General features: G+C 37.2%; 2 protein-coding genes across 2 annotated transcripts; both read right to left on the bottom strand.

The window, feature by feature from the left end:
- Positions 1-1,478: 1,478 nt before the first annotated feature.
- pglyrp5 (peptidoglycan recognition protein 5) lies at positions 1,479-3,194 on the bottom strand. Its single transcript, XM_041995085.1, has 4 exons — positions 2,837-3,194; positions 2,558-2,753; positions 2,291-2,409; positions 1,479-2,127 (listed from the first exon to the last, which is right to left on the bottom strand). Exons 1-4 carry the CDS (start codon positions 2,847-2,849, stop codon positions 1,952-1,954), a joined length of 504 nt encoding a protein of 167 aa, XP_041851019.1. The 5' UTR covers positions 2,850-3,194; the 3' UTR covers positions 1,479-1,951.
- Positions 3,195-5,507: 2,313 nt separating this feature from the next.
- On the bottom strand, positions 5,508-8,023 carry polr2i (RNA polymerase II subunit I). Its single transcript, XM_041993812.1, has 6 exons — positions 7,857-8,023; positions 7,652-7,706; positions 7,033-7,106; positions 6,501-6,575; positions 6,226-6,277; positions 5,508-5,763 (listed from the first exon to the last, which is right to left on the bottom strand). Exons 1-6 carry the CDS (start codon positions 7,916-7,918, stop codon positions 5,701-5,703), a joined length of 381 nt encoding a protein of 126 aa, XP_041849746.1. The 5' UTR covers positions 7,919-8,023; the 3' UTR covers positions 5,508-5,700.
- Between the last annotated feature and the right edge of the window lie 3,259 nt (positions 8,024-11,282).

Here is an 11,282-nt window from a genome sequence, read left to right on the forward strand (position 1 = left end):
TGTCAACCTGTTTGACTTATTGGTGAACTCTCATTGGTGCAAATATAAAACTTCCGCGACTCATTAAATTTCAAGCTCCTCGCACGCGCCTGGCCCTCCGGGCCCGCCTCACCTTCCTCTAACTTCTCTTCTTTGTGCACATTACATTAATTTGGCAAAAAGCCAACATTTTTATTAAAACAGAACAATATGAAACAGACGAGGGCAAAGTGGGCGAACGTAAACCAGGTATTTGTGCATTTATGTTGTATTAACAGAAAAAACCGGCCCTGCAGCAATTTAAATGAAGCAATATGACGCAATAAACTCGACAAATTCTTGCGCTACGCTGCTTTGTGATGAAGGGTTCAAAATATTTAGTTGTTTCAAGCACAAAAACTTTTTCAGTTGAGCTTTTGTGTTTGATAAAAACTTGTCAAAAATCAGGGGGAGAAACTGAGGCCCTGTGACAGAATAAATGATAGTAGACAAAGAAAAATGAAGCCGGTATGGGTTCATGATTAATGCAGGGGCAGAAGGAGGGCAAAGAGGCAGGCTTTCATTAGATAAGAAGTTTTGAAAAATGTTTTGTTGCTTTTCGTGACACTTAAAAGTCCCTGACATTAAAACCATAAATAGCTTTAAGTGTTGAGTCAGAGCCATGTCAGAAAGTGTCAGCGTGCTTTGTAATTGACTCAAAGCATTGTTTTACTTGATCTTCACCAGAAGGTTTTAATGCTCAAGCTTGATGCCTCTATTTTATGCCATTTTATTTATTTATTTTCTGATGAGCTTGTAACTCACTAAGAAAAACGATAGATTGTAGTGTAATAAGTTTGGATAATGGAAATGACAAGTGAAAAGGGACGCTATTACATGTAAAACACATTTCACAATAAAACTGGTTACATGTCTGCTCACATAATGAAGCAGTTCCCTAAATGTAAAAAAAAAAGTTACAGGCTTCCATGTGTCCATAATGAAATCCACTATTTGGGTGAACTGTTCTGACAGTTTCTTTCCTTTGTCTTAAGTTTTGGCTCTGTTTAGGGGCTGAATGCAGCTGTTCTTGTATCAACAATGAAATTTGCAATTACACATCAGGCAAATCTGACATCCTCTCAGTCAGATTGATAAAGGACCTGTCTTGGCCTCATGCAAGTGAGCACTCGTTGGGAATGCTATTTGGCCCCTGCAAAAATCCCACAGTGTATGCTTCAACATACATAATCCCTTTGGATTTGATTCCACCTTTTGTGCTGTTTACAGTGATCTTGCAAGGCCCCCCTGAAAACATCTGCACAAGGATGAGGCTTTGCAAAGACATTTTCATTATTGGGTTGTTTGTTATCCAGGTGGTGAAACTTGAGCAGCAGTGCTGCTCACTCAGTGTTCTGTAGGAGGGCTTAAGTTAAACATGGACAAAAAAAGGAAGCAAACAATTTCATAATTTCTGAAATGACATGTATTTTACACAAAACCTGAATACATTACAAGGAGTTAATTTCATGAGTTTATTTTACAGCTCTAATTAACAGGCTCCCAGAGTTGTGCTTCTGTTGAGTAAAAAATATAGCAGTTTATAGGCACTTTGCAATGAGACCCCATTAAGTCAAAGATAGGATAACACAACACAATAATCATACAAATGGCCACTTTGGCACAACATAGGGGTTCAAATGTGTAAACCAGATATTTTCATTTTGTCTACTCTTTTGTAATGGCTCCCTCTGCTGTAAAACCCGACAAGCCTAAAACATCTGAAGATCTCTACCTGGGCTTTACAACTCAAGGCATCTTTTAAATTTACAAGAAATTAAAGCAAAACAATTAAGGAAAATAAATAAATAAAAATGAAACAAAGTTAGTGTTTAATTTATATGCTTATTCATCCTTAACACCTTGACTGTTCCACATATGGAATAAGAAAGAGCTTGAGAGCAGAATTCTCTGAAGTGCTTTGCTGTGAGTATCATGTTGTGCTCCTCAGTTGTGGCAGAGCAGCATAAAGATTGTTTCCTGGGCATTCTGTGGTTCCTAAATCCCTGTGCCCGCACAGAGCAAACTGTGGATGTAAAAAGCCCCGGGAAACTCCTGACAGCAGCAGCTGCTTGACTGACAATAATGCCACTTTACTGGGTGTGTCATCTGAAATCACAACAGGTACACTGTGATTATTGGCTGTGTAATTTTTGCCTTAGACTTTGCTCCACTATCCAGGTGTCTTATAGGATTATTTTACAATCCTCTACTTTTTAAATTCTGCTAGTTATGGAGGATGTTGTTATAATATTACAAAAGAAAAGCTTACTGTTGAAATTGCCCATGAATGCAATCCCCAGGGAGTCACCGTTGTGACCTTTAGTGTGTGCCCCTACCACACCCCAGCCACGGCCTTCGTACACAGTGCCATCTTCTTCAACAAGAAAACTGAAACATAGAGTATGAACACCCAACATTGGGAACATTATTTTTCCCCTCCAGAATCTCCCCATTCTAGATATAAACCTTCTTGTAAACTACTCCAAAATTACAGTGTTTTAACAATTTAAACAATAAAGACAAAAGAGTAACTTACTTATATCCAATGTCATCAAATTGTCTTTGGTTCATATGTGTTCTCTGAATGCTGATCAGATGGTCCTTACACTCTGCCAGGCCTTTGCAGTTTAGGAGGGCAGTGTGGTGTATTATGACTCTCTGAGCTGAGCCTTTCAGAGTCTTCTGTTGTTTTGGGGCAGCTGCTCCCCATTGCAACCTTGACACAATGTTCACTGAAAGGCAGACAAGCAAAAAAATATACCACTATGTAATAACTGAACATGTAATTATGAAAAATAGCTCTCTGTTTTCATACCTGTTGGCTCCATGAGTCTATTGATGACTGAGTGGCTGCAGACTGTGCACCTCCCTTATCAGAGTTAGTTTAGAAAGGTGTGGCCATGGAAAGCACACCTCTCTTGTTCTTTGTTGTGGCACGTGGGAGCATGCAAACAAGTTATTTTCCAGCTAGTCATGCCTGGCAGATAAGTTGCCCAACCTGTTGTTAGGAATATACAGAGTTGAAAAAAGGAGGAAGTAACACTGAATATTGTCAGAATATTGCTCAGCAGGACAGGAAAGCTGTGGTTGTTTTTCACACATGGGTCAAACATGGCTTCCTCATTATGATGTTAAAAATCTTGGCAATCTAAAGATGAAGCCAGTAGTCGTCATGTGACGCTCAACAATGGAAGAAACCAGACATGGGATTCCTGAATGAAAAAACAGCCAATGCTGGTGTGTCCACAGATATGAATGTTTACAAAACTGCATTTTAAGAAAAGTTGGAAAGTTTCCTAATATGCAGCAAGTTTTAACTAACAACATGTACTGTATAGAGAATAGAAACACATCTAAAATTTGATACAAACACACTTAAAAAAATGAAATCAAGTTTTTTTTTTTTTTTTTTTTAACTATTTTGTTACATCATTCATACTATAAATAACACCTTCAAATAATTTGGGAACCATTTGACAAATCCCTGCAAAATGAGGTCTGACATGTTAATGGTGAAACATCTGTGGACCACAGGGAAAAGTTATCACCTTGACCGTAGCGTACATATCTCCAAATTCTAATAAATGCCTCAGTGGTATCTTAGCATATAGCCAAGTCTTACCAGTAATAGTAAAAAATAAACAGCTGGTCAAACGGAGTAAATGTTGTAGCTTTTACAATGATCTGTATTTATATGCAAAGCTGATAACAGGCTTCCTCCATGTGTAATACAGTTTCAGGTTATATTATGAGGATTTGAAAGTTACAACAGTTGTTTTTTGTCATTGGTCTTACCCTTTGAAATTCCTCCAGACTTTCTAAATCTTTCCATAAAACTATACAATGTAGATCTTGAAATAAATTTATTATTTTCTAAAGGAGTCCAGCGAAAAGTGGTGAGCCCAACCTTGCTTGGAAAGTCATATTTTTTTTATGGATGCACCTTTTAATCCCGACACCCTCACCTGCCACCAATTAATCTGCAGAGCAGTGTTACTTACATTTAATTTATTTAGCAAAACTCAGTAATCTTTGACTATCAGAATTTCCACTTTCATTGTCTGACTTTTCTAAATAGTTTCTAAAAGAGTCATGACTATATTAAGAGACTGGAAGAGCCCAGTTCACTGTGACCAGAACTGGGAGTATTATGCTGCAATGTCAACAATAGAAAAAATCTTGTTTCCAGCACTCATGGAGGTTCACAATAAGCTACAAGAGCCACATATATATATATATATATATATAGCATTATAAATAGAATAGCATATGGTACATTTTACTTCAAGCTTATTGTGGTGAGAACACCCTCATCTTAATGAGTCAGTACAGGGTTACTCAGTGACTCAGATGTCTGGGAACTCCAAGGCTCTGTGTCATCCAGTTGACAGGATCATAGGAAAAAATCATTTCCATACATCTTTTCATACGTGCATCAGGTCTGAAAGTGATGCTGATAAGTTACCATCATTTGGAAATGCAGAAGACTTTCAGGTGACAAATCTGTTTGGTATGCTGAGTGGAGACAGCAATAACCGAATGGCACAAACATTTTCCAAAAATGACCACCGGAGATGTTCGAGTTTGCAGGATCACAAGTTCACCTGAAAGAAATGCATTTCAGTGCTGAGAGAAACTTCAAAAACCCAACAGCTACATCTCAGACTCAACAGGCTTCAGTTAGCATATGAAATGTTAAAGTTGATGTCAGTATTATTAGAAAAAGACTGAAAAAGTATGACTTGTTTATAAGAGTTGTCAGAATATCTCTCTGAAAATAACATGGCATAAGAGCTTAGGTTTGCCAGGTTTAATTTGAACAAACTGAATGACTTCTCAAACAACTTTCTTCAGACAAATGACACCAAAGTGGAGATGTTTGATCGGTACAGCATCATGTTTAATAATTTGGGGTTTTGGAGCCACATGACCTGGACAACTTGCAGTCTTTGACTGTGACTGAGGTTCTATTCTTTATGTGGTTATATGTAGAACCTTAAAATAAAACAAATTTCGTTTTCACATGAATCTGTTTATATTAACTTATTTAAGCCATTCACGTAAAGAGAATTTGACAGCTTTGTTAATGTCCACTAATTACTTCATTTGTAGAACTACACAATTATTTTCATTCCAAAAGCTGCCTTGAGGACTCATCTATACAGTAAAGCTTTATTTACTGTCAGACTGACTACCAGAAAGCAATGACCACTACTCTGACAGCTACTTCTGAATTATAACAAAGCAATTAAACTTAAATATCTTGTCTTGTTAATATCATGCTCAGCTTTGGATGCTTCAGTCTTTAACAGGCATTTGGGACTCTAGTGGACACAAGGCAAGCTACTTTATTTGCCTAATTTTATCAACCAAGAAAACTTACTTGAATTCACTGTAATTCACCAATTCATTTAAAATATAAAATATAATGAACTGATTGGTTTTTAGGATTGATTGTTAAAACTTTTTAATAAAAACTAATGAGACATAAAAAAAACTGTTTTAATCCAACAATACAACTCTAAAAATGACAACTGATAAACACGTTGTATTCACAAAAGTTTTAAAGACACAAGCCACCGTGTAGCAGTGCTAGTATTTTACAAAATTCATTCTGTTTTCATATTAGAGGATCTGATTAACATGGTAGGATTGAGATCACATCCTAATCAGAAAATTTTATTCGGTCCATCGATGTCCACAATGAGGCGCCGTGCAGACGTAGTACAGCCGCATAGCATCCTGTGTAGGATAGAACACAACACCATTATATCTTCGCTTAAATTAATTTTACTATTTTAATTTTAATGTAATTTAATAATTACAATATAAAAAAACCCCAATATTTTCTAAATTCATTCTCTGGCAGAAAATTCATTTGGAAGGAAATAAAACAAAATCAGTTATGACTGAGTATAATTTAAGCAACGTCTTCAAATCCTATGTTATATCATTTAATTTTTACATTGACAGCTTAGTTGATTTAACTAAGTTGACCGTTCCCAGTTCTCCTCAAACCAGGCTGCAGTGGTTCTTGATTGAAATTTTTTTTCTTTAAATAAATGTGCAAAATATTGGACAGGGCTACATACATACATACATATATGTACATAAATACACACACAAGCAAGCAAGATGGTTTTAAGTATTCACTGAGAAACAACTTTGAAAGACCAAGTGTGCCTGATTTTTGTCTAGCATTACCTCAGCCTTCATACTGTGAGACTGGAAGAACACTGCCTCCTTGTGACCACATCTAAGAAGAAAAATGGAAGAAGCACAATTGTGAAAAATCCCTACTATCACAGTCAAGTCATTTTTGTTTTGATTCTTCTTCTTTTTTGTTTTTTTTTTTTGTACTGAACACTAGCAAAGGTTGCCTGTATTGTGTCACATAAAGGTCAAACACACAAGTTATTTCACTCAAAAACAATTAATGGCATCCCTAGGAAGGCAAACAGAATGAGGCAAAAACTTACTTTGGACAAGGGTGGTCCTCTGTTCTAGGTAGAGTTGGATCCTGGGCTACATCAGCAATAATTTGCGTCAGTTCACTAAGGAAAAATGACAAGTTTGTAAGGGCAAAGCTAGTCAATAACATTAGACCTCAAGTGAGAAACATGGCAGCCAATGTAAATATCCTGTCAATGTGGCAAATCCTGTCTGAAATGTGCAGCCACTCAGTATGCCAATACAGCAACAGTCTGAGTCTGTATACTTAAAGTCTCTGAAGGATCACATGGCAAGACAACTGTAATCTGTCTACCTGAATTTCCCTGAGAGTCTACCTAATGTGGCGTGTGAGCAACAGCAAAGAATCAACATGTTTTCAACATCAAGACTGTAAAAGCAGGTGCTGTCACATACAGTAGTTTATGCCCCGATACCTAATACATATAACTGGATGTGGCAACAATAATTTCAATTACTATCAAAAGTGAAGTCATGTAAAAAGAACAATAGCTATGATACTACAGTGGCTGACATTTTAACATCTTTGTGATTACTTACTCAACCTCATGAGTAATCTTGTTAACATAAATGCAGCTGTTGTCTGCCTCTTGTTGGTAGTCACAGTTCCTGCACTGTAGATTCAACAGAAAAGCAGGAAACTCAGGAAAGGTTATTTCAGACATGCAATGGTTGTAGCGACACACCAGTTTCACTGTACAATGTGGTATAAAATTAGTCAATCTGGAAGAAGGGTAAATAGATGTTTGGAGTCAACCTCCTGTACCGGCTGTCACACATCAGCTTAAATGTGAAACAGTGATAGTTATTAATGCATTTAGAAATCAAATCAACCAATCAAAATGTATTTTCATCCAATAAAGGACAACATGACTAATAATATCAGCATGAAAATCCCTCGTCGTTTCACCCAGATTGGAACAACACAAGCTTTTAATTACTGTGTTACTTAAAACATACATAAAAAAATTACTATGGGCAAAGGGTAAACGAGTCATCGCCGACAAGTGTTTTGAAATCCTTCTATAACTATTAATTCATCTTAAATTTGTGAGTCTTTAAATTTTTTTTTTGAGAAACAAATGGTTTCTGTTACTTAACTGTACTAGCAAAATGAGGAGCACAAGCTAAGGCTACACTTTAAACCAGAGATACTTACTGCATACAGCAGGATGCGGTTCTCCTTGTCTTCTTTAGGATATAACATGTTATTACTGTGGGGATAAAAAAGAAAGTATAGCTATTTGGTTTTCATGTATTTTATGCACATATTATTATGCAGAAGACATAATAACGTGCGCTTAACATAGTAAGTAGCTAGTAGCTAAGTTCACTTCCCAGTTTTTGTACTGCCCCAGACCCACCATTCTTGACAAAACCGTATCCCAACAAATCCTGGCTCGTAGTTACCACCGTCTAAATCCATTTGGAAAGGTATTCATAAAACAAAACCCCGAAAAAAAGAGTCAAATCTCACAACACCACCTAGCTCTGGCGCAGCTTTTACAAATACGATTTGCACATGCGCATTGCCCCTGTCTTCTTCTTGCCGTTTATTGGCGGATGGCAAACAACGAACTGGTGCGTTACTGCCACGAAGTGGTGTGAGTCGTTGACTAAAATTGACTAAAATAAAATAAAATAAAATAAAAATAAATAAAATAAAATAAAATAAAATAAAATAAAATAAAATGTCTGTCTTAGATAATTAATTTCAGTCTTAAATCTTTCGAATGTTGAGTTCTCCTGCATAAATCAATGAGTTTTGAATCAATTTTTCTCGTTCCTGCCTTCAAACAGTGCAACAGAACATGTTGTATGGTTTATTTTTTCAACAGTATTCACATTTTTCGTGTCTGACAAAAGTAATGAATAATGTTTGGTTCAAATCAATGTGTCCAAATCTGAACTGTGATATAATTGCCTCCTCTCTCCTGGTCCTTTCTATGCTTCTCAATTCTCCTGTTTTTCTTTGAAATTTATTAAATCATCACAATTTCCTTCCCTCCTACCCTCTAATTTTGTCATCTCTCCTTCATTGTCTATTTTATGTTCATTTATGTTTATGTTAAACTTGCCAATGATAAACTTGAATCAGAACAAATGATTGAGTTGAATAACCACACTTCTGATACTGGCCACTTGTTTACGTTTGTCATGAAGAGATATGTGATACAGAGACTCTATTTGTTCTCCATCCCTCCATATCCCACACAGCCCATGGCCATACACAGATGCATGTACAGTAAAGCAGTAGAAGCCATCCAATGGACAGGTAAAGATGCCTGTATCAGGGTTGTAGCCTTTTCCATCATTGACCAGCACAGCGCGAAGCCCCGTTTCCACTTAGTGGTTTGGTTTGGACCCTGTGGTCAGGTATGCTGTTTTGTGCGTTTCCATTATAAAAGGGTCCTTAAGACTCCAGGGGTAGCTGTCACACTGGAGTAACTTGGCTATGAAGACTACAACTCCTAGAGTGTGTGACAGGACAATAATTAGACCGAGTTCTGCATTGTCACAACAAAAAACTACCTCATGATGAGAGATTTCTTTTTACTTGAGGAAGAGCCGCAGTCTCCTCACCCCAGGACACAAGTCATGGCTGTAACTTCTAATATGCACCTTTATTAAAAAAGAACAAATAGCTGAATACATGGTTTGAATATAGTTATTGTAAGTAACGGTGTTGTAGAATGTTGTAAGCTAGTATCATTGTTAAAGTGAGTCTATAACTTTGTAGACTCACTTTAAAAACGATATCAAAAGAATACAACAGTTCCACTGTATTTATTTATATATAAAACACATTTGTTTTGCTGTAACAAAGTTGGAATATTGTGTGAAGTGTGTATTTGTAGCCATTTGTAAAGTGTTAAGGTATTTGTCATTACTTAATATATCAAATGTTTGCATTGGGTGACAAACCCACCAGATGGAGTCTTGTACTTTGGAGCCATACAGATGGAAAACACAAGATATGTGGTTTAGCATAGTCTTACAGGGGGGAAAAAATGAAAGAAAATCTAATCCCTGTTGAAGATATTGTTATATTGTTGCTCCAAAACCTGCAGATACCTTGCAACAGTAATAGTGCTTTTATATGCAAAATACATGACGTGCACTGATGCACTTCTTTGCCCTCAAAGAACTGTTTACAAGTTGGTCCTTCCCCTGGTTTGCAGGAAGAAGCTGTGCCTTTAATGCTCTAAGAGAAGTTTAAATAATAATTTCCTGAGACCACAAGGAGGTGGTTGATGTGATATTTTCAACAACTTATAGTATGAAACTTATAAACATACTGCAAAAATGTAGTCAAGCTTGCATTCATGACAAGCCAGTGCTTCTAGTTTATTATTTACAAATGACATGTTTCCCATAATAGAAGGTGGTTTAAATGTAAAAACAGGATAACTTTCAGTGGTATGTATGGCAGGGTATTTATGCTATCATAAAAAAAGTAAACTGTGGTCTAAGACTTAAGCATCTTGAATCTGCTTCTAAAGAAAAAGAAACCTGCAAATTCAGAAAACTTTACATACTAGTGAAGATATAGAGGTTTATCTGGTTTCAAGAATGACTCCTTTAATTAGGCCTGGGAGCATTTAAACATATTGAGCAACTGACTTCAAGTTTGAATGAAAGACCACATTTGAAAGACACCACATCAGGAAGTCCAGCTCTGTCCTGTCTGTTCTCTGGACTCATGTAAACTGTGTTTACATAATTATGTACATTTTTATGTACATAATTTATATACCATTGCATAATCACCCTGTCAGACGTATACTGTACATATTATTATTTATTATTTGTCTGTGTGTGTTCTTTTTTATATCACCTGCATGCTTCTGCTTACTGCACCTGTACTGTTTGCAACAATAGCAATTTCCCCACTTAGGGACTAATAAAGGTTTCTTATTGTTCATTTTCTTATTCTAAATTCTCATAGAAAAATTCAGAAAATCATCTGTTACAGTGGGGATATTATTGTTGGGCATCCTCATGGCGCCTCCATTTACTAACAAGTCATTGAGATTCTGCAGAAGAATGATGCCCTTTGTGCCCACAATGACCTTGCCTCTCTACTTTGTTCCATAAATAGCATATTGACTTAGTATACAGAAGGATTACGTGCTGCCGTTAGGAGTGCTGTCTGTTTAGCAACAGTTGCCGTCTGTTATATATATATCCCCTCCCCAGTCCTGAGCCCTTGATCCCCAGGGCTAATTCCATGAATCGTCCAAATCTAAATCCATGGATGGGGCAGCAGCACACACAGTGCTAGTAACACAAGGAGAAACAGTCATTTTGGACAGACTGAATGACAAAGATAGGAAGAATCATAATAAAATTAGCAAAACTTCTCAATGTCCATATTTTTGGGGTTTCTCTGTTTCTCTGGGATCTATCACGTGGAGTGCATGTGCTATCTGTGTACCTTCACTTTGCAGATGTACCATTGACCAACTGTGCCAGATCGTCAGAGTGGACCATCAAGCCTGACTGACGTCACCCATCCAGCCTCTGTAATCGAAAGAGACGCTAATCCTGCTCCAAAGCCTTGCAGTTGGGTGGGGTGAAACCAGGGAAAGATGCAGAGAGAACACGAGGAAGGAAGTTGGATACGGGAAACGAAGGAACTGCCATGTAGGGTTTGGGCAAGCACACGGCAAGACCACTGACCTGGGACAAGTGCTTCTCTTTGACTGCCAGAGGAAGCCAGGCACACTTCCACTTCTGATCATCAGCCCAGCTCTTGGGATCCCTGAGGGTTTGGGACCCTACCCCCT

Source organism: Melanotaenia boesemani, chromosome 9 (genome assembly GCF_017639745.1).
Source record: "Melanotaenia boesemani isolate fMelBoe1 chromosome 9, fMelBoe1.pri, whole genome shotgun sequence".
Classification (NCBI taxonomy): Eukaryota; Metazoa; Chordata; class Actinopteri; order Atheriniformes; family Melanotaeniidae; genus Melanotaenia; species Melanotaenia boesemani.

Excerpts from the sequence above, each read along its gene's own strand:
- pglyrp5 (XM_041995085.1), bottom strand. Across the intron at positions 2,410-2,557 it reads TTTGATGACATTGGATATAA|TTTTCTTGTTGAAGAAGATG; the intron begins GTAAGTTACTCT and ends TCTATGTTTCAG. Across the intron at positions 2,128-2,290 it reads ATTCATGGGCAATTTCAACA|ATGACACACCCAGTAAAGTG; the intron begins GTAAGCTTTTCT and ends TTGTGATTTCAG.
- polr2i (XM_041993812.1), bottom strand. The coding sequence starts at position 7,918 with ATGGATTTAGACGGTGGTAACTACGAGCCAGGATTTGTTGGGATACGG. Across the intron at positions 7,707-7,856 it reads ATACGGTTTTGTCAAGAATG|TAATAACATGTTATATCCTA; the intron begins GTGGGTCTGGGG and ends TTATCCCCACAG. Across the intron at positions 7,107-7,651 it reads ACCGCATCCTGCTGTATGCA|TGCAGGAACTGTGACTACCA; the intron begins GTAAGTATCTCT and ends TTGAATCTACAG.